The following is a 27,152-nucleotide window of genomic DNA, read 5'->3' on the forward strand; positions in this document are numbered from 1 at the left end:
TTGGAACGTGGCCTCCACTAAGACAGGCGCAAATCACACAGGCGTCTCGTGTGCCATGACATTTTTGTTTCTATTTGCGACTGCTCGACTTAGAAAATGTCATGTTTTCAATACAGACCCCTTTTGTCATACAGTAGGCTATTCCATTTAAGGCACCCAGACTTTATGAGTTGCACAATGTACCCTTATTAGTCTAGTAATAAATCAAATCTAGTGATACATTACTTGATATTTCTGCCATCCATTGTGATATTGTGGGAGTATAACCAACCTTCCAATTAATGGCAATGCATTTCTTACCTGCTATAAATGCTAGGTTCTTCTGATAACAGTCTTCAGTATCAACATTTCCAAGCAAACAAAAACAGGGAGAAGGGAGAATCTGTAGACATGCTGATCTTGTGAGCCTTCACAAGACCATCAAATAATGTCAATGTGTCCCCTTTTGTGTTTTACACCTCCGGCACAGGAATTTTATTTCTGAGTGGAATTACATTTCGGAGTGCATGTAATTCAGTTTCAATGGCATATAGTATGTTCTATGGACGGTCTGAAACTGCAGTAATTTATGTCTGAGATGATATGAACGTGACTGGGCATTCAGGCATATCTGTATCCATTCATCATCAATATTGTGTTGTGTACTTACTGTGCACCATGACAGTGTAGTCTATAGATATGTTTATACCGTGTCAGTGTGAAAAGTAGGGAATTAGCTAGGGAAACTGACAGATCAATAACGTTACGTTGCTATACTGACAAAAAAAAACTCAGTGCGCTGTCAAAAATCGTCAGAATATCAGTCTTTCATTGTTTTGCCGCAGGTTTCATTGTTTGATTCAGATCTGATGTGATTGAAGCAAAACGAATACCTAAAGTTAGTGAGCTAGCTAACCTTAGCCAAGTTTTGGCTGGCTCTAATGGTACATCAACTGGCAAAAACTAGCCAAGTTAATTTTCTTCTATTGAACCTAGCTAGAGGCGAGAGCTGAACTGTCCATGGTAGCTACCACCTAGCTAGTTCATTCTCTTCAGACAGAAGTTTAGTCGAGAGGGGATGAATTAATTAGCTAACGTTACATGTCAGTTACACTACTAGCTCAGCACTGGGAATAAACACTTTTTTTTTGTTAAGTCAAACAGAAGTTACCTAGCCAGCTACATCAGTCAAATAGAGTAGCCAGTTTTTTCTCTGCTTGCTTTTACAACTTTTACAACACACAGACAGCATCTACAGAAAGTAGCACTGTGCTGGTCAGAAGCTATGCCTTCACACAGCCTGTCTGCACGCTCTGTGGTGTCTGCGCGGTCCTAAATCTAGCTGGCTGTAACCGCCAAACAGCCTACCCGACCACTCTGAGGCATCCGCATGGTCCTAAAGCACACTGAAGCCGCGTTTTTGTATCCCAGTGCAATGATATAACTGCAATAATAAAAAATTCAATTTTAGAATATGGTGGGGGTACCCCCATGTACCCCCGTCCCCAGTGAAAGTTGCGCCCCTGTCTGCCCCATCTGTCAATAGCTGAGTTTTGGTTGTGTTGTGTGGGAGGCAGCGGATGGAGGATTCGCATGACATTATTGGGCTTGTCAGGGGGCTGTGGTGCTTCAGCAAGACAACACCTACCTACCTACCGACCCAGCAGTGGTGTTCAGTAATCTGTAATGATAGGTGTAGTAGTAAGTAGCCTTACACAAGCCTTGACTTGTGTGAGCCGGAACACCTCATAGGGCAGGAGCCCTATCTCCTGTGTCTGTAATCATAGGTGTAGATCCAGCTAATAAGCGTTCGGAAAATAAGTAGGCCTCAATCTCAAATTAATGGAAGAGATTGGTATTATTTGGTCTGATTTTATTTTCATATTGGAGTACCTACGTGGATTTCTGCACTATGTGTGTACTCACAGGCCCACCATGAAGACACTGTGTTCAGTGTCACCTCCCAGTACAGTAGCCTGGGAGATCAGACCAAGCTGAACAGGCATCTCTCCACCTCCTCCTCCCTCATCTCCCGGCAGGTAAGAAGACGTCACCATGGTTCCCAACCTTATCAGATGCTACATACATGCATACATACAGTATATGACATTGGAATCTTCTGTCATTGTATCAGCATTCTGAACGTTCTCCTCACCGTGAGATGTGACAGGTTATTTCTGTCACATCTCACGGTGAGGAGACCTGACACACTAATTGCAGGCCTGCGGGTATGATCAGCTTCATACCATTTCGAGAGGAATGGACAAAATGTGTACATTGTCATCTTTTATTTCCATACGTGTGTTTTTCTTCCAGTATAATGATCAAAAGTCAGTAGTGACATTATATGTTGCTGTTTTGTTTGTCCCTTCCACTATGGATTTGACATGCAAAATGAGTAACAGAGCATAGCCTTCACCACATGGCATTCTGGGAAAACCTATTTGCATGGTTACCAATCAAGCGTCCATCCCCCCACTCCAGTAGGCTACAGATGAGACCGCAGATGTAAAGTTCAGTTAGAAAGAGGAAGTGGTAGGTCCTAGACTTGGCAGAGTATTATTAACAGAAGTGCTTGAGTTTGTTGTTCTGTGTTGTGATGTTTCTCCGCTCTTCCATTTTGAAGCACCTCCGCGTTCCCAAGAGTAAAGGCTCTGGCCAAGGCTCATCTCCCGTGGCGACGCACCCTGACCCCGACCTCAGGCTGGAGCCAGAGTTGGACACTGACCCAGGGCTTTCTCCGGCCCCATCACCCAGCCCTCACTCCCCGTCACCGGACGCAGAGTATGACAAGTTACTGGTAAGGACAATGTGGATGAATTTATTCCACAATCCACACCGAAGAGGAAGTAAATTTAACAATGTTTTTAAATGATTTAACCATGTTTTTCTGTGTCATGTCAGGCCTTTAATGGAGTATGTTATTTCTTTTGGTGTGGTGAACCTGCCTGTTCTTGTTAAGAGAGGCTAAACTAGCTTAGCAGAGCTGAAATTGTTCAATAGAACAAGAGTCAATGCAGGACTGGAAAAACTTTTAGCTAATGGCAATGATTGATTGTTTCTTCAAATGCTGTTCTTTTGGAAGCTGCTTAGTTAGCTTTCAATGTAAAGCACTGTTTTAACGAGTGGATAATGCCTTCTTTAAACATTGTTAACTTTTATTTACATTTATTTAACCTTTATTTAACTAGGCAAGTCAGTTAAGAACAAATTATTATTTTACAATGATGGCCTTCCCTGGCCAAACCCTCCCCTGGACGACGCTGGGCCAATTGTGCACCGCCCTATGAGACTCACGATCACGGCCGGTTGGGATACAGCCCGGGATCAAGCCAGGTTCTGTAGTGACGCCTCTCGTACTGAGATGCAATGCCTTAGACCGCTGCGCCACTAGACTTTAAAAAATTGAATTTCCTCTGCTGTGTTTAAAAACAAAAACTGTGCTTGCTTTGATTCTCATAGGATGTGGAGGCGGTGCCAATGCCTGATGGACAGCTCTGCCTACTGGCCCTCCCACCTGAGTGTTCCCTGAGAGAGGGAACAGCGGCAATGCCGTACCTCAAGCTCTTCTGCCGCTACATCACTGACCGCAAGGTGGGTGGAGACGAGTCATTCACGCCCACTCCTCTCTAACCTCTTGCTGACCTCTGTCTCACCACCCACTCACCTCTCTCACCACCCATTCACCTCTCTCACCACCCACTCACCTCTCTCACCACCCACTCACCTCTCTCACCACCCACTCACCTCTCTCACCACCCACTCACCTCTCTCACCACCCACTCACCTCTCTCACCACCCATTCACCTCTCTCACCACCCATTCACCTCTCTCACCACCCACTCACTTCTCTCACCACCCACTCACCTCTCTCACCACCCACTCACTTCTCTCACCACCCACTCACCTCTCTCACCACCCACTCACTTCTCTCACCACCCACTCACTTCTCTCACCACTCACTCACCTCTCTCACCACCCACCCACTCACCTCTCTCACCACCCACTCACCTCTCTCACCACCCACTCACCTCTCTCACCACCCACTCACCTCTCTCACCACCCACTCACCTCTCTCACCACCCACTCACTTCTCTCACCACCCACTCACTTCTCTCACCACCCACTCACCTCTCTCACTACCCACTCACCTCTCTCACCACCCACTCACCTCTCTCACCACCCATTCACCTCTCTCACCACCCACTCACCTCTCTCACTACCCACTCACCTCTCTCACCACCCACTCACCTCTCTCACCACCCACTCACCTCTCTCACCACCCACTCACTTCTCTCACCACCCACTCACCTCTCTCACTACCCACTCACCTCTCTCACCACCCACTCACCTCTCTCACCACCCATTCACCTCTCTCACCACCCACTCACTTCTCTCACCACCCACTCACCTCTCTCACTACCCACTCACCTCTCTCACCACCCACTCACCTCTCTCACCACCCACTCACCTCTCTCACCACCCACTCACCTCTCTCACCACCCACTCACCTCTCTCACCACCCACTCACCTCTCTCACTACCCACTCACCTCTCTCACCACCCATTCACCTCTCTCACCACCCACTCACCTCTCTCACCACCCACTCACCTCTCTCACTACCCACTCACCTCTCTCACCACCCACTCACCTCTCTCACCACCCACTCACCTCTCTCACCACCCACTCACCTCTCTCACCACCCACTCACCTCTCTCACCACCCACTCACCTCTCTCACCACCCACTCACCTCTCTCACCACCCACTCACCTCTCTCACCACCCACTCACCTCTCTCACCACCCACTCACCTCTCTCACCACCCACCCACCTCTCTCACCACCCACTCACCTCTCTCACCACCCACTCACCTCTCTCACCACCCACTCACCTCTCTCACCACCCACTCACTTCTCTCACCACCCACTCACTTCTCTCACCACCCACTCACTTCTCTCACCACCCATTCACCTCTCTCACCACCCACTCACCTCTCTCACTACCCACTCACTTCTCTCACCACCCATTCACCTCTCTCACCACCCACTCACTTCTCTCACCACCCACTCACTTCTCTCACCACCCACTCACTTCTCTCACCACCCATTCACCTCTCTCACTACCCACTCACCTCTCTCACCACCCACTCACCTCTCTCACCACCCACTCACCTCTTTCACCTCTCACCACCCACTCACTTCTCTCACCACCCATTCACCTCTCTCACCACCCACTCACCTCTCTCACTACCCATTCACCTCTCTCACCACCCACTCACCTCTCTCACTACCCACTCACCTCTCTCACCACCCACTCACCTCTCTCACTACCCACTCACCTCTCTCACTACCCACTCACCTCTCTCACCACCCACTCACCTCTCTCACCACCCACTCACCTCTCTCACCACCCACTCACCTCTCTCACCACTCACTCACCTCTCTCACCACCCATTCACCTCTCTCACCACCCACTCACCTCTCTCACCACCCACTCACCTCTCTCACCACCCATTCACCTCTCTCACCACCCACTCACCTCTCTCACCACCCATTCACCTCTCTCACCACCCATTCACCTCTCTCACCACCCATTCACCTCTCTCACCACCCATTCACCTCTCTCACCACCCACTCACCTCTCTCACCACCCACTCACCTCTCTCACTACCCACTCACCTCTCTCACCACCCACTCACCTCTCTCACTACCCACTCACCTCTCTCACCACCCACTCACCTCTCTCACTACCCACTCACCTCTCTCACCACCCACTCACCTCTCTCACCACCCACTCACCTCTCTCACTACCCACTCACCTCTCTCACCACCCACTCACCTCTCTCACCACCCACTCACCTCTTTCACCTCTCACCACCCATACCTCTCTCACCACCCACACACCTCTCTCACCTCCTGGCATTAACAACATAGATGGAAAGCTACTGAGGATGGTAGCTGACTCTATAGCCACTCCTAACTCATATCTTTAAATCTGAGCCTAGAGGAAAGTCTTTGTCCTCAGACCTGGAAGGAAGCGGAAGTCATTCCGCTACCCAAGAATGGTAAAGCGCCCTTTACTAGTTCTGTCAGCCGGCCAATCACTTGCTGCCGGCTCTTAGCAAACTGTTGGGAGATTTTCTTTGTGGACCAGATACAATGCTACTGTATTTCTCTGACTTTGAAATTGGTAATAAGAAGATTGTTGGAGCTGTACTGTTAGACTTCATTGCAGTCTTTGATATTATTGACCATAATCTGTTATTAGAAAAACATATGTGCTATGCCTTTACATCCTCGACCATATTATGCGTTGAGAGCTATCTATCCAATAGAACCCAGAGGGTTTTATTGAATGGAAGCTTCTCTAATGGAAAACATTTAAAGTGTGGCATTTCACAAAGCCCTCTAATCATCTATCACTAGCATGTCACCTTAGACTGTAAATTGTCAAGGTCAAGGCATATTCATTCAATTGTTGTAGAGATACTCAGCATTTTTAACACCACAGTCGACCAAACAAGTTGATGTCATTGCAGGCAATCTCAAAGCTTGCGTTACAGGGAAGACATCCTCCTCCCTCATGTGGTACCCTTCCTGCAGGCTCATCCTGACATGACCCTCCAGCATGACAATGCCACCAGCCATACTGCTCGTTCTGTGCGTGATTTCCTGCAAGACAGGAATGTCAGTGTTCTGCCATGGCCAGCGAAGAGCCCCGATCTCAATCCCATTGCACATGTCTGGGACCTGTTGGATCGGAGGGTGAGGGCTAGCGCCATTCCCCCCAGAAATGTCCGGGAACTTGCAGGTGCCTTGGTGGAAGAGTGGGGTAACATCTCACAGCAACTGGCAAATCTGGTGCAGTCCATGAGGAGGAGATGCACTGCAGTACTTAATGCAGCTGGTGGCCACACCAGATACTGACTGTTACTTTTGATTTTGACCCCCTCCTTTGTTCAGGGACACATTATTCGATTTCTGTCCGTCACATGTATGTGGAACATGTTCAGTTTATGTCTCAGTTGTTGAATCTTGTTATGTTCATACAAATATGTACACCTTAAGTTTGCTGAAAATAAACGCAGTTAACAGTGAGAGGATGTTTCTTTTTTTGCTGAGTTTATAAGCAGTGGCGTAGCAAGCACAGTATTATATACAGCCATGATCACATGGAACTCCCTTCCATCTCAAATTACTCAGCAAACAGCACGATAACTAATACAGCGCCTCTCCCCTATCTATCTGACCTAAATAACTCGTTTGCATATGTACACTGAGTGTACAAAACATTAAGAACACTTTCCAATGACATAAACTGACCAGGTGAATCCGGGTGAAAGCTATGATCCCTTATTGATGTCACTTGATAAATCCACTTCAATCAGTGTAGATGAAGTGTAGGAGACAGGTTAATGAAGGATTTTTAAGCCTTGAGACAATTGTCATTCAGAGGGTGAATGGCAAGACCAAAAAAATGTAAGAGCCTTTGAACGAGGTGTGGTAGTAGGTGCCAGGCGCACCGGTTTAAGTGTGTCAAGACCTGCAACGCTGCTGTGTTTTTCACGCTCAACAGTTTCCAGTGTGTATCAAAAATGGCCCATCACCCAAAGGACATCATGTCAACTTGACACAACTGTAGGAAGCATTGAAGTCCACATTGGCCAGTATCCCTATGGAAAGCTTTCGACACCTTGTAGAGTCCATGCCCCGACGAACTGAGGCTGTTCTGAGGGAACAATGGGGGGGATGTAACTCAATATTAGGACAGTGTTCCTAATGTTTTGTACACTGTGTATATGTACTTATGTATGTATGCAACTGTCCGTAGAACCTCTTTTGGTTCTATTGTTCTTATTTAAAATGTTTGTAGTTCAATCTTTGAGCTGTTCTTGTCTATTGATGTTCTGTATTATGTTGTGTTTTGTGTGGATCCCAGGAAGAGTATCTGCTGCTTCAGAAACAGCTAATGGGGATCCTAATAAAATACCTGCTCACATCTCTCACCTCCCGCTCATCTATCTCATCTCTCACCTCTCTTTCTTCACATACTCACCTCTCTCACCCGTCTCTCTCTCTCTCTCACCAGGGTGTGGTTTCTGGTATCTTGCTGGTGACGTCCAATAAGATGTTCTTTGACCCGTGTAAGACTCACCCGTTGGTGATAGAGCACGGCTGTGAGGAGTACCTGCTGTCCTGCTCAGTGGACAGCCTGGCCTCGGTCTCCTTCTACTCTGACATCTCCCACGTGCACTTCAACTCCTCCACACACAGGTCAGCACTAAATGGCTATGTGCACGTTCAAGGCACACCGATTTGGTGTAGCTCTGCACAGATCAACATATCTTCACAATGCCTTGGATGGCGTTTAACTTATGAGGTCACTATTATGATCCTATATTCTGCGCAGACCTGTGTTAAATTGGTGTATCTCGAATACGCACTCTGACTTGTGTAGTGTGGGTCTCTGACATTTTTAGTTTGTTACAAACAAGCAATGTAGAGAATCATTGTACCATCTAAACCGCTGTGAAATATATTTTCAGTAACCCAAAATATTGTATTTTCAGCTGTTTGAAGCTGGTGTACAAAAGTGAAAGACACAAAAACGAAACTTAAGAACAGGAAGCATAGAAATAGCACACACAGAAATAGCTCGCATAGAAATAGCTCAGATAGAACAGATCTACCACTTCTTCGACTTTCTTTCGATGAGAATGACAAATCTATAACTCACATTTCTATGTGAATTTGGTCAGGTCTCCCAAAAAGTTAACATATTGCAGCTTTAAATACTGTATAATCTCTAATATCTAGCAGTGGAAATGGGGTATATGATACGATACAATATACTTTATTGTCCATTTACATGGAAATAAATTTTGTGAAGCCAGCATACAGATACACAAGAAAGCAATATACTACAATACATTGAAAATGGGAAACACTGGAAAGATAATTATTAATGCACACATCATTATTCAGTTTATGCTGTCTACTGTCCGACCGTGTATTGGGCCTACATCTGTCCTAGGACCACTGTTCAGCATCCTACATCTGTCCTAGGACCACTGTTCAGCATCCTACATCTGTCCTAGGACCACTGTTCAGCATCCTACATCTGTCCTAGGACCACTGTTCAGCATCCTAAATATGTTGTAGGACCACTGTTCAGCATCCTACAGCTGTCCCATGGCCCACTGTTCAGCAGCCTACATATGGCCCACTGTTCAGCATCCTACATCTGTCCTAGGACCACTGTTCAGCATCCTAAATATGTTATAGGACCACTGTTCAGCATCCTACAGCTGTCCCATGGCCCACTGTTCAGCAGCCTACATCTGTCCTAGGACCACTGTTCAGCATCCTAAATATGTTATAGGACCACTGTTCAGCATCCTACATCTGTCCCATGGCCCACTGTTCAGCAGCCTACATGTGGCCCACTGTTCAGCATCCTACATCTGTCCTGGACCTTGTATCTCCTTCCAGAGGGCAGTAGTTCAAAACATTTGGCAAGATTGTGTGTAGGGTCCTCTATGATGCACTTGGCCTTGTCCCTCTCCTGTCTATCATAGCCAATGAAATTGGCCCTTGGACATCTATGGTGTCAAGGAATGTTTGCTGGGTCAGATATTGCAAAACATGCAACATACACTGAGTATACTAAACATTAGGAACACCTTCCTAATATTGAGTTGCACACTCCCCATTCATTTTGTCTTGCCCATTCACCCTCTGAATGACACACCATGTCTCAATTGTCTCGAGGCTTAAAAATTATTCTTTAACCTGTTACTAGGTGGAAAGGAACTAAAAACATACAGAAAACTGGCTCCAAAACTGTCAAGATGCTCGGGCAGGGTGGGAGGCGAAGAAGCACTAGCCCTCCACACCACAAGGGGGAGACTGTCCCAGCACTGTTGTCTGCTGCTACATCGGAGCTGAGGTCTGCCCTGGCTCTGAGCCTGGTCCAGGGGTTCTCTGAGGAGGAGAGGAGCAGTGACATGGCTGAGTGGCAGTTGGAGGGGAAGGGTAGTCCGCTGGAAGAGCTGGTTGTGCAGTCATCCAGGACTGTGGGAGGATCCGTGTTGAGCAGTGCTGCCACCTGGTGTGGAGGACAAGAGGCAGCAGGGACAGGGAATAAAGTGAGGATGGAGCTGGTGGACAGAGAGGGGACGAAGAAGCAGCAGTCTGTGAGGAATCAGACACCAGGTAAGGAAAGGAATCAAGTCAATAGGTTTATATCATGGTTTTATCCCAAGGAGTACTGTTTAGTTAATTTTTCTCCATCCTTCCCCCTCTCTCTTTCCACCTTTCTCTCATTCTCTCTCCCTCATTCTCCCCCTCCCTCTTCTCCAGGCCCCTCTAGACTGTCTTCAGGAACTTCTGGAGGTCTGATGTTCGTCAGGCTGAGACTCCAGCAATCCACTGGGAAGAAGAAAGGTGTGGCTGCAGGCTTGCTGCTGGGGACAAACAAAACCTTACCCCGGAGGGACTCCTGGTTCGCCTTCTCCCAGGAGAGGTAACCGTCTGCAGTCTGGAGCCACAGAAACAGACTGTTTTAGTTTAACATTAACATTCTGTTTAGATTCTGTGAACATTAACGCCTCACACTGACAATGTCTAACATTAACATCAAGTTTAACATGTCTCCTGTAGCGATTTGAAATGCTGTTGAATGCTGAGGAATGTAGAGGCTTCAAGTTCAAGAAGTTAATCAAAAGTCTGTCGTGTCTTGTTGCCTGTAGCTCAGATGAGCTGTACGCCTACATGAACCACTGGAGGCCTGGTCTGTGCATGCTGGAGGGAGGGTCGGAGGAGGGCGACGAGGAGGAGTTTGTACTGGTTGAAGACAGAGAAGAGGAGGAGGAGAAGGAGAAGGAAGAAGAACAAGAGGTGTCCAAGAACCATGGGCGGACTGGGGAGGACTGGGAGGTAAGTCTATTTTACTGGGGAGGACTGGGAGGTAAGTCTGGCTTTTAGACTGGGGAGGACTGGGAGGTAAATCTGTATTTTACTTGGGAGGATTGGGAAGTAAGTCTGGATTTTACTGGGGAGGACTGGGAGATAAGTCTGGATTTTACTGGGGCTGACTGGGAAGTAAGTCTGTATTTTAGAGTCTTTGAGGAGAGTCATAAAGAAAGGCTGGAGTGCCTGATGTGGACATACAGGTAAACAGCAATAAATTGCTTTTGACTATAGCATTAAGTAAAGGCCCTTGTGCACACCATGGCCTGGGAAAGTTTGGGCAAATGTTTAAAAGTTTGATTAGTGTTTAGGTGGGGTCAGGGGTTATTGTTTGACGTGTGTGTGTCAAGTTTTGGCGACAATGGGATTTGAATGGGTTTATAACTAGGTTGCATGTCTTGTGTTGCAGCTGGTGACAGTGGAGGATGGTAGAGGGAGACTACCTCTGGACATGGACAAAGATCCAGAGGGACTGTGTGAGATCGTAGCCCAGAGTCGCATCTTAGACGCATCGCTTGTCAGAGAGGTGAGTGTGAGCACATATTCATAGACAGAACTTCACAAAACACACACTCTTGTCTCGTCTAATCACACACAAATTCACAATCGAAGATCATTCACAGATCTCATCCATTCTTGGATAAGAAGGAGAGACAAATACTTAATTAATCCCAAATGGGAAATTAATGACTGCTTCTCATGACGTGTCGCTGGCCAGCGCCACACATATAGAAGAAATTGCGCACGTTACTCTTCTTGCCTCTAGTTCCACAAATGCGTTGACTGGTCTGGGTTTAAAGTTAAATCCAGAGTCTGAGACTTAACCCAACTTTCCTACTTCTGCCTCAGGCTCCCTTGAGCAGCACTGGCCTTCAGTCAAACACAGTGCCATTCATTTACTGAACCTTCGTGCTGAGTACTGAAAATATTCAAAACCTCTACTGTGGCCACGTTTCACGATGGAGGGTCAAGTAGGAAGGGATCAGGTATAAAGGTCCAATATAGCCATTTTTATCTCCATCATATTATTTCTGGGTAACAATTAAGTGCCTTACTGTGATTGTTGTTAATTAAAATTGTCAAAAATAAACATATAGCTTCTTAGCAAAGAGCAATTTTTAAGCAAGAAGTTTACTAGGAGTGTTCTGAGTGGGGAGAGGCAAACTGAAAATGAACTGTTATTGACAGAGGGGTTTGGAACTCTATTGTATTATTGTGTCTATTAACAATGTTCCCTATAATTTTTTTGAGGCACTGAGAAAATTGTAGGTCTTGTGTGAGTGGAAACTTGAACATTGTGGGAATTATGTGCAACTTCCGGCGTGCATTTACGGTGAACACTGAGGCTGTACCCTTACAGTTTTACACAGTATTGTAGCTATTTGAGTATATTGTTGGCCTACCAACAAAACCAATGGAGCAAATCTCACAACATAGCTTTTGATTTTAAAAAGGGTTTTACATTATGAAGGGCCTGTAACACCATGGGCCAAACCACTTTACAAAATAATTATTATTACCATACAGAGAATAAAACAATGTAGACTAACCCTCTGCATATTGGCTCATTTGCATATTCAAGCCTGTCTCAAAATACAAGAGCTTTTTACCGGACTGGTCTTTCAAAGACAGCTTGAAATATAGAGTACACATTTTGTGCTCTCGTAGGATGCAGTAACTCCCCATTGCTGACCTATACTTATCTATAACTGGGGTTATAACTCGCTAACTAGCAAAGAATATCCACTGATATGCACTCTGATCTGAACTGATCTGAAAAGCTCATTCACTCAGGTGATTGAAAGGAGGTGATTGAAAGACTGCTTGTGGTCTACCCCCGCCAATAGAATTCTACTCCGTTGCGCTCTAGCTCTGCCTACAACAAAATCATAGACTCAATCTTGCAAAGTTAGATTTGGTTTGGTTTGTTGCATTGACTAGGGGCTGATATAACGTTGATTCGATCACAGAAAAAACATTGATCTATATAGCACAAACCTCATGGGGCGAACTCTGTGAATTTTAATCTTTTGCGTCTCAGCGCGGCCTGGCATTTCTTCTGTGTGGCAGTCCTGGAATAGATACCCGGTCACACACGAGTGCAGCATAGAGGGGACATTATCTATTATCTAATTTACCTTCTGGTGATGTCACCAGGCAGGCCAAAACTCCATCCCACCACAATAGGCAGCAATTAGCAATTTTAAGCGGTCTTTTCAAACAGTTCTTACACTAAAAGAGCATAATCATAATTTTCAGAGGGTGAAAAGGCAAGACAAAAGATTTAAGTGCCTTTGAACAGGGTATGATAGTAGATGCCAGGCGCACCTGTTTGAGTGTGTCAGTAACTGCAACTCTGCTGAGTTTGTAACGCTCAACAGTTTCTCGTTTGTATCAAGAATGGCCCACCACCCAAAGGACAGCCAGCCAACTGGACACAACTGTGGGAAGCATTGAAGTCCATATTGACCAGTATCCCAGTGGAATGCTTTCGACACCTTGTAGAGTTGAGGCCGCTCTGAGGGCAAAAGGGGGTGCTACTCAATAGAAATACTCATCATAAACTTTGATGAAAGATACATGTTTAACATATAATTAAAGATACACTGGTTCTTAATGCAACCGCTGTGTTAGATTTAAAAAATAACTTTAGTAAAAAGCACAGCATGCAATAGTCTGAGACAGCGCTCAGCCATTCTCCGCCATGTTGGAGTCAACAGAGTCAACAGAAATACGAAATAACATCATAAATATTCCCTTACCTTTGATGAACTTTCATCAGAATGCAGTGCCAGGAATCCTAGTTCCACAATAAATCGTTGTTTTGTTTTATAATGTCCATTACTTCTGTCGAATTAGCAACTTTGGCTAGCATGTGTAGCTCACGTGTCCATACACATTTGCGCAATGAACGAAAACTTCAAAAGTGATATTAAAAGTCGAATAAACTGGTCATACTCAGTTGAGAATCAATCTTCAGCATGTTTTTCTCATATATATCCAATAACGTCCCAAACGGAGAATTTCTTCATGTCTATCTAACGCAGTGCAGACAAAGACATGACATTCCCAATGTGCACGGCCAAGTACTGGCAATCTGCCTGACCTGTCACTCCAAAGGCTCTCATTCGGTCCCACATCAGGCTAAACGCTTCATTCCACGTTCTACTGCCTGTTGACATCGAGTGGAAGGCGTATGAAGTGCATACAGATCCATAAATATAAGACAATTGAATTGGCGATGCCTTTCACAGCGACCCATTTCAGAATTTTCACTTCCTGTTTGGAAGTTTGCCTGCCATATGAGTTCTGTTTTACTGACAGATATTATTCAAACAGTTTTAGAAACTTCAGAGTGTTTTCTATCCAATAGTAATAATAATATGCATATCATATGATCTAGGACAGAGTACGAGGCCGTTTAATTTGGGCACAAATTCATCCAAAAGTGAAAATGTCGCCCCCTAGTTCTAAGAAGAGGGGGTGCTACTCAATAGAAGGTTTTCCTGATGTTTTGTACACTCAGGACACAGGAAAATCACTTTTTTTTTTTTACTTCACTTGGCCCAGAGTCAACCAGGTTAGGGTTTGGCCGGGGTAGGCCTTCGTTGTAAATAAGAATTTGTTCTTAACTGACTAGCCGAGGTAAATAAAGGTTAGATAAAAAAATAATTAAGCAGAGCAGTGCTGTGATCACTTTGAACCAATACATTAGCTAATGAGACCTGCAGGTCGGCTCTGCAAGTTGCTTATTGTTGCCAGTCTCATTCACTTAGATACCAACTATCTCCCTTTCACTTTCTTTTCTGCTCATTTTATACTTGTAATAAGTGTATATTCTCCTATCTTTTTGCCCCTTCCGTCTCTCTCTCACTCTCCCGCCACTCTTTCTCCTTCTCCATCCGTCCGTCTTTCTCCAGCTCTCAGTGGAACTGCCACCCAGGACAGTGGGCCACACGTGGCAGCTGGCTTACAGCACGTCTCGTCACGGCTCCAGCCTCAAGTCCCTCTACCGGAGGCTGAAAGGCAGCGACTCGCCTGTACTCATGGTCATCAAGGACTCACTTAATCAGGTGTCCTTTTTATATACTCGTATTTGTTATTTTCACGTTACAAACGACACCCCTAATGTTCCACGCACCATATTTTGAATATCTATCTGACTTCGGTGTTAGAGATTACACAGAATGTGTGCCATAGACTACCTGCTTTTCATTTCATTTGCACTATTAACTTGGACACCCACAGGTCAAGACTACTGTGGGGTTAGTTTGAATAACATAACGATTTTCCAGGAGCCACAGAGTTCGTTGTGGTCACCTATGAAGTCCCCCATTTTATGAACTCTGTCTCGTTTGGTTACCAGAGAGTTGTATTTTGGTTAATGGTAGGTTTGTTTCTCTGTGCCCCAGGTGTTTGGGAGCTTCCTCTCTCACCCTCTGAGGCCGAGTGAGACCTTCTACGGCACAGGAGAGACATTCCTCTTCATGCTGCTTCCTCGCTTCAAGGTCAGCCAAGACACACACATACACACACACACACTATGACACACACTATGGCTCACCCACACACACACCTTATGACACACACGCACTATGACGCATACACTACACTCACAACCAATGCCATACAATTCTTTCCCACATGTTCTAATCTGAAATGTGGCTTTTTAAGGTATAGGTGCAGAATTGTTGTTTTGCCAAACTAACTGAAAAGACGATACTGTTTGTTGTAAATCTTGCTGACATAATATTGCAGGAGTTTCCATAGCAACCAAATTACTATTCACATCAACGTCACGTAAACGATTAGTACATGAATGTGGATTAAGAAAAAGGTACCTTTCTGCTTTTTTATGCACAAACAACGTGTAGGAACTCATTGCTATCAATAGTGTACTGTATATGCATAGCATTACAGAAGGGCAAGGTCATTCATAAGCACAGAGGGGTACTCCTGTGTTGCTATCCTATACTGACTTTGTCCTTGTCACGTCCCACAGTGTTTCAAATGGACCGGAGAAAACTCCTTCTTCATAAAGGGAGACCTGGACTCTTTTGCTATCGGAGGAGGAAGGTGGGGTCACTCCGAGTCATACCAATATGTCTTAGGTTTTCTTGATGCTGATGTTATTTCTGTTTGCTTGACATTTACTGCATGTTGGTGCTACAGCTAAACTACCTGACCAAAAGTATGTGGACACCTGCTCGTCAAACATCTCATTCCAAAATCATGGGGGATTAATATGGAGTTGGTCCTTCGCTGCTATAACAGCCTCCACTCTTCTGGGAAGGCAATCCACTAGATGTTGGAAAATTGCTGCAGGGACTTGCTTCCATTCAGCCACAAGAGCATTAGTGAGGTCGGCACTGATGTTGGGCAATTAGGCCTGGCATACAGTCTGCGTTCCAATTCCCCCCAAAGGTGTTCGATGGGGTTGAGGTCAGGGCTCTGTGCAGGCCAGTCAAGTTCTTCCACACTGATCTCAACAAACCATTTCTGTATGGACCTCGCTTTGTGCACAGGGGCATTGTCATGCTGACACAGGAAAGGGCATCCCCAAACTGTTGCCACAAAAATTGAAGCACATTCATACAATCTTGAATGTCATTGTATGCTGTAGTGTTAAGATTTCCCCTCACTGGAACTAAGGGGCCTAGCCCGAACCATGAAAAACAGCCCCAGAACATTATTCCTCCTACACCAAACTTTACAGTTGGCACTATGCATTGGGGCAACTAGCTTTCTACTGGCATCTGCCAAACCCAGATTTGTCCATCGGACCGCCAGATGGTGAAGCGTGATTCATCACTCCACTGCTCCAGAGTCCAATGGTGGCGAGCTTTACACCACTCCAGCCGACGTTTGGCGTTGCGCATGGTGATCTTACGCATTGATCACACCGACAGTGTTTTTGTGCAAAATGGTATGCAGCATCATCTGGATATGTGTGCAACAAAAGTTAAACATTCACCTTCTGCTACCATTTCGGTCAAGCCATCTACGCATACAGTTTGACGAAAACATTTTACATACACTTAAGCCAAATACATTTAAACTCAGTTTTCACAATTCCTGACATTTAATCTGCGTAAAAATTCCCTGTCTTAGGTCAGTTAGGATCACCACTTTATTTTAAGAATGTGAAATGTCAGAATAATAGTAGAGAGAATGATTTACTTCAGCTTTTATTTCTTTCATCACATTCCCAGTGGGTCAGAAGTTAACATACACTCAATTAGTATTTGGTAGCATTGCCTTTAACTTGGGTCAAATGTTTCGGGTAGCCTTCCACAAGCTTCCCACAATAAATTGGGTGAATTTTGGCCAATTCCTCCTGACAGAGCTGGTGTAACTGAGTCACGTTTGTAGGCATCCTTGCTCGCACACACTTTTTCAGTTCTGTTCACAAATGTTCTATACGATTGAGGTCAGGGCTTTGTGATGGCCACTCCAATACCTTGACTTTGTTGTCCTGAAGCCATTTTGCCACAACGTTGGAAGAATGCTTGGGGTCATTGTCCACTTGGAAGACCCATTTGCGTCCAAGCTTTAACTTCCTGACTGATGTCTTGAGATGTTGCTTCAATATATCCACATCATTTTCCTCCCTCATGATGCCATCTATTTTGTGAAGTGCACCAGTCCCTCCTGCAGCAAAGCACCCCACAACATGATGCTGCCACCTCCGTTCTTCACGGTTGGGACGGTGTTCTTCGGCTTGCAAGCCTCCCCCTTTTTCCTCCAAACATAATGGTCATTATGGCCAAACAGTTTCATCAGACCAGAGGACATTTCTCCAAAAAGTACGATCTTTGGCCCCATGTGCAGTTGCAAAGCATTAGCTTCTTCCTTGCTGAGCGGCCTTTCAGGTTATGTCGATATAGAACTTGTTTTACTGTGGATATAGATACTTTTGTACCTGTTTCCTACAGCATCTTCACAAGGTCCTTTGCTGTTGTTCTGGGATTGATTTGCACTTTTCGCACCAAAGTACGTTCATCTCTAGGAGACAGAATGCGTCTCCTTTCTGAGCGGTATGACGGCTGCATGTTCCCATGGTTTATACTTGCGTACTATTGTTTGTACAGATGAACGTGGTACCTTCAGGTGTTTGGAAATTACTCCCAAGGATGAACCAGACTTGTGGAGGTTTACAATTTTTTTTCTGAGGTCTTGGCTTTTTCCCATGATGTCAAGCAAAGAGGTACTGAGTTTGAAGGTAGGCCTTGAAATACATCCACAGGTACACCTCCAATTGACTCAAATGATGTCAATTAGCCCATCAGAAGAGTTGGAGCCATGACGTCATTTTCTGGAATTTTCCAAGCTGTTTAAAGGCACAGTCAACTTAGTGTATGTAAACTTCTGACCCACTGGAATTGTGATACAGTGAAATAATCTGTCTGTAAGCAAATGTTTTACAGAAAAAATTACTTGTCCTGCACAAAGTAGATGTCCTAACCGACTTGCCAAAACTATAGTTTGTTAACAAGAAATGTGTGTAGTGGTTGAAAAACGAGTTAATGACTTCAACCTAAGTGTATGTAAACTTCCGACTTAAACTGTATGTTCAATAAATCCAACGTATGCCCCACACAGAACGCACTGACACTGCAACGCAATTCTGCAAGGCAAACGCAGCGTTCCATTGGAAATGAATGTACTTCTGGAGTACCAAAATGCAATGACGCTGTCGATGTGACCGAGGCATTAGGCTTGTGTGCGGCTGCTCGGCCATGGAAACCCATTTCTTGAAGCTCCCGACAAACAGTTCTTGTGCTGATGTTGCTTCCGGAGGCAGTATGGAACTCTGTAATGAGTGTTGCAACCGAGGACAGACGATTTTTACATGCTTCAGCACTCGGCGGTCCCGTTCTGTGACTTGTGTGGCCTACCATTTCCACTTCACAATAATAGCACTTGCAGGGCAGAAATTTGACAAACTGACTTTTTGGAAAGGTAGCATCCCATGACGATGCCAAGTTGAAAGTCACTGAGCTCTTCAGTAAGGCCATTCTATTGCCAATGTTTGTCATTGGAGATTGCATGGCTGTGTACTCGATTTTATACACCTGTCAGCAACGGGTGTGGCTGAAATTGCCAAATCCAGTCATTTGAAGGGGTGTCCACATACTTTTGTGTGTGTATATACAGTATGTGTCTATGTTTAGGAAAACACATCACTTTATTCTAAAGCAATGAACAAGGAACTGAGTTTGTATCGCTCTCTCTTCCCCAGTGGTCACTTTGGCCTGTGGCTGGATGAGATGCTGTACCTGGGCAGGAGTAGCCCCTGTTACACCTTCAACAACTGTTGCCTCTCGGAAAGAGACGACTTCCACGTCATGGAGCTGGAGGTGTGGACATTCTGGTGAAGACATGAACTCACCTCGCCTAGCAACACATACTGACTCTCTCTGGCTGTCCAATCACTGCATTAAACAGGACTCTAAAACCATTCTAGAACAGGACTCTAGAAACCATATACTCTAGTACAATAAGTTGTTGAATGTACCTGACTATTTTGACTTAATTGTGTGGTTTTGGGCTGGAAACTCAACTGTGAATATTCTGAACGTGGACCAAACTGTTACGTGGAGGGGTATTGGTGGTTTGGGACAGAGATTGTAGCCTCACTGCATTGGAAGACTTGTCCTGTTGCAGCCCCTCCACTCCTTCCACAGGTTGGTATGGTCCTCACTTTCAGGTGACTGCATTGTGGATACTGTTGTTCTATGGTGGAATTCACATGTCCTTCTAACAATGGATCTCCCCATCTAAAGGCCTGCCTGCATGTGAAAGCCTGCATTTCCACCCCAGCACCACTCGCACTGTTATTCTGGCACCATAGTTTAAAATTAATGAATTCATTAATTGGAGGAACTGAAATTACTACCCCTTGTTGCATATGGACAAACTTATATGAACTGGGGGGGGGTAGGGGGTCTTAACTTAGTATCTTTAGAAATGTTTCATGTTACCCACATACAACCTAAGATTTACTTGGATCAATGTTCACACAGTACAACACGAATGGTAATTAATGTTTTAACATCTTTATCTGATACACGTTGGTTTCATCCAGTGTTAAGCGCAAGCTCACTCAAGACTACTTTTTAGTAAAGATCAATTTTTATTTTTTGCAGACAATTTTCCACTGTCAGTCAAAAAGCATATTTCAAGTGGATGACTCACCTTTGCAATGGCTAAATGTGCTGCCTACATTGCAGCACTTAAGAGGCTGATGGAGAAACAGAACACTTTCCTAATGTATGACCCATTTCAAAGTTTATCACATGTACACGTGGTAGAATCCACAATGATTAACTTCTTCTTGCCTCTAAGTTCATTTTTTAGATAATGTTTGGTGTAGTCACTTTCACCCCTTAAGTTCTGATCTCATGGTCAAGAAATAACTAGTCAGTCAACATAAGACTGTTGGCTTTCATTAAAAAAATATTTAAAAAACAAAAGTATTACATTACACATTTTGCCACCATACAGCTTTGTTTCCAGGTTTCCATGACAGCTGTTGGCAACCTCAGGGGAACAGAGCAGGGGTGTTGCCTGCAGAAGCTTTAGCAATGACATCAGGCCATACCCAGCCAACTTTGGACTTTCAGGCAAGGCCGTCACAAACTGCTGAAACTCTAGAGGGAACGACTTGACCTGCCCTGCCCCTCCAACAGAAATAAAACGTGTGGTTCTTTGCATATTGCGAGATATAACCAATAAAACAGAATAATGCATTATGGTGCAGTCTGTTTTGATATGAAAATGTAGATATAAAGAAAAGTTTGAGCAAAGCAAATTTCACTCACTGTTATCACATGATAACAGAAGGCATAAATAAGTCAAATGAATTAGCCACTAGTGGGTGAGGCCAAAGCAATGTTCGAAACCTGGCCACTGTTCCGACCCTGAACATTGTACTTTAAAATAGTTGGTAAGTAACAGCAACATTAGTGATTATATGGAATGGGATTAGAAGCATGTTAACTTGAAAGAACATCTACCAACTTGAGTATTGAGTTTAGTTATATATATTTTTTTTTTAAGTTGTCTAAAGCATATGTCTTCAGAAGGGCTCAACTGGTATCGCGGCCACTGTCGTTTGAAGAGGTTGTTGTAATACTGATCATGTTGGATGCTAGTAAAACAACCTGAACAGCTGCCAGCACTGTAGGAATCTGATCCCTACACACAAGTTAACTTTTTCTTTGATCATTATCCTTCACAGAGGAATTACTCTAGTTTTTACACACACTTTTGACCACCGTTCGTCTTTACTGTGCCAGGTGCTCCTTGGCTTTCTCCAGACCCTCTTTGAGGAAGTTGATGTACGTGGCAGTGGATGGGTCCTCGAACCCCCCAGAGAAGCTAAATGTGGCAGCTTCCTCCTCCGGCTTCATGGACGTCTGGTCCAGGAAGTAGTTAGCATTGATGTGGTGAACCTAGATAATTTAAGTCATTAGAGATTCAAGTCATTTTCAACCCTCCATAAGCTGTTGTCATTTCCTCCAAACCTTTTTTTAAATTTGTTGGCTGGTTATTTAGCAATGCCCAGAATCAACAAATTGAAGTATCCACTTAAAGGTTGTTGATAAACAACTGGGATGTTGAGATGGAAACATGATGGAACTGTAAGGACTTACGATAGTGCCGTTGGGCAGCGCCACCATCATTTCTACTGGAAAGTTGTACTTCTCCAGGTGTAGGCGGGCCCTCTGACTCTCAACCGGGTTCTGCTCGTTAGCCTGAGATTAAGATTATTAGGATACATTACCACCACATCAATCAAAACAGACAACAGATGGTGTGGAATATGTTCAACATTAGGTCACTTGAGATAAACTTTGATTTAGTAATGAACACTATCCATTTAAAGTGGTATCATTATTTTAGGCTTGAACCTTGATGAGCCAGTGGTGGCTGGTGTCACTTTAAATCAAAGGATGGGCTCATTGTAATATCTGGAATGGAACAAATACATAGTTTCCATGTTTTACACCTTTCTATCCATTCCATTACAATGAGTCTGTCATTCGATTAAACTGCCTACCGGCTGGGCTGAGCAATATGGGCCTCTCACTCACCTGCATGTCCTCAAGCTCTTTGACCAGGGACCAGCTGCTGACGAAGCTCTGGTTGAGCAGGGCCAGGACGGGCGAACTTTCCAGGACTGTCTCCCGGAGAGTCCGCCCAGAACCTGTGACAATGTGTTTGGAGGAAGCAAAAATGTCAGATGCAAAGCTAAAGACATTGTAATATTCAGTGCTCGAAAAGGTAAGGCTATGCTGCTTTAACTGGATGTCTTTCCCTTAGTCACTCACTTCAACCCCCACAAGATGACACCCCTTGACTCCCAGGTCCAGGATATACTTTATAAGTTCATCAATTAAAATGGCCATAAATGAACACTAAGGTGGATTATAATCCTTATTATCTTCATAGAGCACAGTGTCACAGGTGAACTGTCTCACCTCAGCAGGATTGGTCATCTAGTGCCCCCCAGAGGAGGATGGAGTGCACCAGCTTGCTCTCTTCCTGCGCTCGCTGAAAGGCCTCCGAGAAGGGCAGGTATGACACCTGTGGACAATGGAAGAAGAGATGTACATCATCACAATGGTGTGGAGTCTCAAGTTATTTCTGAGAGAGCTTGGGGACTACCAAGTTCTGACCGAAGTTCAAAGGTGACTAGAACAATCCCCTAAATAGATGGGACAAAACTGAACATGCGTTTTGAGCCGTACCTTCTTGAAGGGGTAGAAGGTGACCTCGAGGCGGCGAGCAGCCTCCTCACGGCTGAGCTCAGACGTCCAGTGGATGTCCTCGAAGACAAACTGGACAGGGTCGCTGCCTCCCCCTCGGCTATCGATAATATTCCCCTCCTCATCCTGGATGAAGGAGGGCGTGGATGGACCAGCGGCCCGCAGCTCCATCTGACAACACACACAGCGTTTCTTAATATGAATACTACCGTGCTCCACACTCATGCTACGAGTGCATTCTCCGAGGACGTTCTCTTGAGTACGAGAGTGTGGAGAACGCATAAAACATTCCATTTGAGAAGCACTCGCACGCCCCTGACTGTATTACCTCACGCTGCACCTCCCCATTCACTGAACTTGCCTCCAGCCAGGACATTGGCAATAGAGACGAAACAAGAGTCCTACAAAGCCAACGTTTTACTTCATAATTATCAGCTAGGTAGTTTAACAGGCAACGACGTACAACTATTGTTATGCAAGGTAGATGACTAGCTGTCAATTTTTTGTGGGTAGCTAGCTAGCCTGTTAGCCATATTTACTTACTATGGCCTTGAGATCTATGCACATGCCACAATTAACACAGTGTGTATTTATTAATGTATCAAGATAAAATATTGTTGTCATGCAACATATGAGATGTGAATGGGCACCATTTCATTCCGAAGTCGGAGTTTATTTTCTCTTGCATCAGCTAAAATATTCTCTGCCATCGATTTCAAGATATTTTGAGTTGTTTTTTACATGGTTGTGTCATTTCTGTGCATACTTTCCGCTGAAGCTTGCGTCGATGCATGCTTCAAAATATGTACAAATGGAGTATGCATCCGAGAAGTGCCCTCTGTGCTCCGTGTCGCATACTTTGATTTGGACTTATGCTCTGACAGTCCCGTGCTCGGAGCACGGTAGTATGCATATTGACAAAACACCCACAGAGATCCCCATAACAAATACAACACATCCTACTATGTCACATTACACCAAATCAAATGTTGGTATGCCATAGCATGACAAGGCACAGTAACCTACCTGTGGCAGGTATCCAATGTCCACCTCCATATTACTGTTCTCAGTGGCTCCATAGAGCCACTCCATGTCCACATTCAGAGTCCTGTGAGACCGGGAGAAGTCAGTGTCTGCCATCTTACATTCACTTACGGATATATCAGTAGCATTACTATAATCCTAAAGGTCTACTCTGAATGGATAAGACACATAGTCTGTAGACTACAGAGGTAATTCTGGTTATCAATAACAGAGTCAACCATGCTATTCACTGACCTGTCGTTGGGGACGTAGAGGGTGAACTGTCGGACATGGGATGAGTCCCGGGAGAGGATGATGTTGCCAGTGAACTGGCCCGGGGTGAACCAGAAGGGGAAGTCTGGGACATCATTGAGCTGGAACTCTGCATGGATCCTGTGGAGGTACAGGGGTAATAACATGGTAACTAGTTGTAAACTCAATGGACTAGGCTTGATGAGGTATCTCAGAGTTCCCTCACCTGAAGACAATGTCCAGATAAAAGTCACTGGCGGCTCGGATGCAGGCCACTGTTCCCTGAGGGGCAAAACGGGACTTGATGAATGGCCGTGGGTGGAACATACTTAGCAGGGAGTGAATGAGAACCTGTGGGGATACAAATACAGTCACTGCTAGGTTCATGTATTTCCTTCAACCAAGTTGTGACATTTTACGTTTTCTACTGATAACACTTGACAGACTATGCTGTAATATCATCTCATAGTCAAAGTAACACTTGGTTTTCGCCAAAGATGTATATATAATCGTCGCCAAGAGTTTGAGTGATGAACAAGTGTATTAGACAGTTAAAGTCAAACTGAATATAAAAGATCAGATACAGTCACTTCCTAAAACCGTACCTCTTTTCCTCGTGGTGCAGGAGGGTGGTAGCGATTGTTTGGCAGGTACCCAGTGAAGATGTTGAGCTCACTCTGAATGACCCACCAGGTGTCCCCCACTTCCCCTTTGTTTTTGGGGGGCAGGAAGGCCCTGAACTGGCTGGCAGAGAAGGACATGGAGGGCACAGCAGGACTCTGCCAGGAACGCAGCCCACTCAGGGAACTATGAGTAACCTGGAGAGGCGGAGACTAATTGTGATATCTGAGGCTTTCTCTGCTAAGCCTTGGACTGTCTATTTGAACCTTTTTCTCCCTTTTCTGTAATTTATCACCATAAGTCCTTTTATAAAAGCAACTTACTGGTAGGTCATCTTTCAAATCCACTCAGAGACACAGCTTCGAAAGCAGTAAAATGTTTACAAGGTAGAGTGTTATCTATGCTCTATTCAAACCACCCAGCTTATAATTCAGTGTAAATCACAGGTAAGGTAAGACATCACTGTCATTATAACGTGAGTGTTGGGCTGGTCTCTTATTACCCCAAGGAAGCCGTCCTTGCTCTTCGTCATTGTGTCAAGCTGCAGAGGCCGCATCTTGGCCTCCAGGGTTAGGGTCTCTCCATTGGGGTCATGGGTCACTTCCTCCTCAAAATCTGCTGGAGGTGAGATCCCTGCAGGGAGGCAGGCAAAAGGTTACAAACCAATGACTGTGTATTCATGTTGGGTTTGTGGGGATGGAGTATTTTGGATTTGAATGTGTTAGGGTGCATAAGAAGGCTGGTGGTGAACCTGTGAGTTTCTCTGCGACGAGTTTGAACTCCTCAGGACTAAGGTACAGGTCATGGTCTGTGTCCAAGGAGGAGAAGAGAAAGAGGCCCTCGGTACCCAGTGCTTTCAAGGCCACTTCCTGTTGGAGGAACACACAATAAGAGCTCCTTATTGTGTCTCACTGTGTCAGTTCTCACGCTCCAGTGACATTCCTGGACAATGTCTGGGACAGATCAGAGTGAACCTTTTTAACACAAACCTCTAAGCACACTACAATTTTTAAAACATTGTTTTGGATAAAGAAAGCAGCTTCAAATATATCAGTTTATCAAATGAGTGTACGTGAAATTAAACATGCCAAGGAAGTGACGGGATTAGTTTCCCAAAAGAATGTTGTAACCTTGAGGCCCTTCTACACAAAAATACACTGACTGCGTGCTCTCTTATGTTAGCTCAATGGATGGAAGAAGGAGAACAACTTGTGAGCCAGACAACTACTTCTGTAAGTGGGGTGTTGATTGTGGGACCAGCTGTGGCAGACATCCAACCCCCTAATAAAACGATTTTGGGTAAAAAAAAAAAAAGTTAAAGTGTTTGATCCCACAAAGACAATACGTGGCATGCAAGGTATGTGTTCAATTTCTAATGTCAAATAAAATAAGCCCCATGATTTCAAATACTATGAATAACTTTTAACAGTTAAGAAGAAAAATAACTGCCATCAGCACAAGACTTGGCAGAGAAAATGCACTCTTTGCGATAATTTCAAAAGGTAATTCATGTTTTATATCACAGTCAATCAGTTGTGGAAAAAGTACAGAATTTTCATACTTGAGTAAAAGTAATGATACTTTAATAGAAAATGACTAAAATAAGTCACCCAGTAAAATACTAATTGAGTAAAAGTCGAAAAGATTTGGTTTTAAATGTACTTAAGTATCAAAAGTAAATGGAATTTTTAAATTGTGTTTAGTGAGTCCGCCAGATCAAAGGCTGTAGGGATGATCAGAGACGTTCTCTTGATAACTGTGAATTGGACCATTTTCCTATCAAAATGTAACGAGTACTTTTGGGGTGTCAGGGAAAATGTATGGAATAAAAAGTACATTATTTTCTTTAAGAATGTTGTTTAGTAAATGTAGGCAAAAATATAAATAGTAAAGTATAAATACTACTAAAGTCGTTTTTGGGGGGGTACTTTATAATATTTTTACTTAAGTACTTTACACCACTGCAGTCAATTCAGATGCAGAACTAAAGACGTCTGCTGAAAAATATGAGTAAAACATGGATACAGATGTTGAACTTACATGACGTTTAAGTAGCTGTGAGTCCTGATAATATGTATAACCAAAGGCAAGAAGGGGAACAATAATGAACATAAGCAATGTTGACATTGCTCCAATGATCCAAGATCGCTTGGACCTGCCAGGCGCCAGTCGTTCACCGCCTTGAGATTTGTCCAGACGCTCATCCTCCCCCAAACTAGCTTTCTTGTCCTCCGGGATTCTTTTATCCACGTCCGCGGCCATTCCCTTCTCTCGCCCCTACACAAACGCAGGCATGCTCTCTAGAAAGACAATCAGCGCAAAGTACCTTTATCTATTGGAAATACAGCTACCAATTACGGTTAAAATGTACTCTACTCGGTAGAACTATCCGCGACTTCCCGATCGCTACTCTGTTGCAACCAACAGCTAGCTATATATGTATCGACATCCATGTCTTGATAGTCTCATTTTCCACATCTCTTCTTCTCCATTCATCGAATACATTCCCTGAGGGGCAAGACAGCATTAAAGG

General features: G+C 44.6%; 2 protein-coding genes across 3 annotated transcripts in view; one reads left to right on the plus strand and one right to left on the minus strand.

Annotated features, from left to right (window-relative positions):
* The window catches only part of LOC129811430 (nuclear receptor coactivator 7-like), a 29,644-nt gene extending 8,940 nt beyond the window's left edge, over positions 1–20,704 (plus strand). For both annotated transcript variants that reach the window (XM_055862721.1, XM_055862723.1), the window contains exons 5-16: positions 1,908–2,018; positions 2,606–2,779; positions 3,442–3,573; positions 8,068–8,252; positions 9,781–10,193; positions 10,341–10,503; positions 10,730–10,916; positions 11,359–11,475; positions 14,870–15,022; positions 15,362–15,457; positions 15,952–16,025; positions 19,192–20,704. In XM_055862721.1, coding sequence (XP_055718696.1) covers positions 1,908–2,018; positions 2,606–2,779; positions 3,442–3,573; positions 8,068–8,252; positions 9,781–10,193; positions 10,341–10,503; positions 10,730–10,916; positions 11,359–11,475; positions 14,870–15,022; positions 15,362–15,457; positions 15,952–16,025; positions 19,192–19,327 — 1,941 coding nt within the window. In that variant the 3' untranslated portion in view covers positions 19,328–20,704. The remainder of the gene's footprint in view (positions 1–1,907; positions 2,019–2,605; positions 2,780–3,441; positions 3,574–8,067; positions 8,253–9,780; positions 10,194–10,340; positions 10,504–10,729; positions 10,917–11,358; positions 11,476–14,869; positions 15,023–15,361; positions 15,458–15,951; positions 16,026–19,191) is intronic.
* selenon (selenoprotein N) lies at positions 19,993–27,152 on the minus strand. Its single transcript, XM_055862724.1, has 12 exons — positions 26,660–27,152; positions 25,371–25,488; positions 25,122–25,252; positions 24,604–24,816; positions 24,225–24,349; positions 24,002–24,139; positions 23,750–23,831; positions 22,706–22,894; positions 22,436–22,541; positions 22,049–22,161; positions 21,608–21,709; positions 19,993–21,406 (listed from the first exon to the last, which is right to left on the minus strand). Exons 1-12 carry the CDS (start codon positions 26,879–26,881, stop codon positions 21,239–21,241), a joined length of 1,707 nt encoding a protein of 568 aa, XP_055718699.1. The 5' UTR covers positions 26,882–27,152; the 3' UTR covers positions 19,993–21,238.

Source organism: Salvelinus fontinalis, chromosome 15 (genome assembly GCF_029448725.1).
Source record: "Salvelinus fontinalis isolate EN_2023a chromosome 15, ASM2944872v1, whole genome shotgun sequence".
Classification (NCBI taxonomy): Eukaryota; Metazoa; Chordata; class Actinopteri; order Salmoniformes; family Salmonidae; genus Salvelinus; species Salvelinus fontinalis.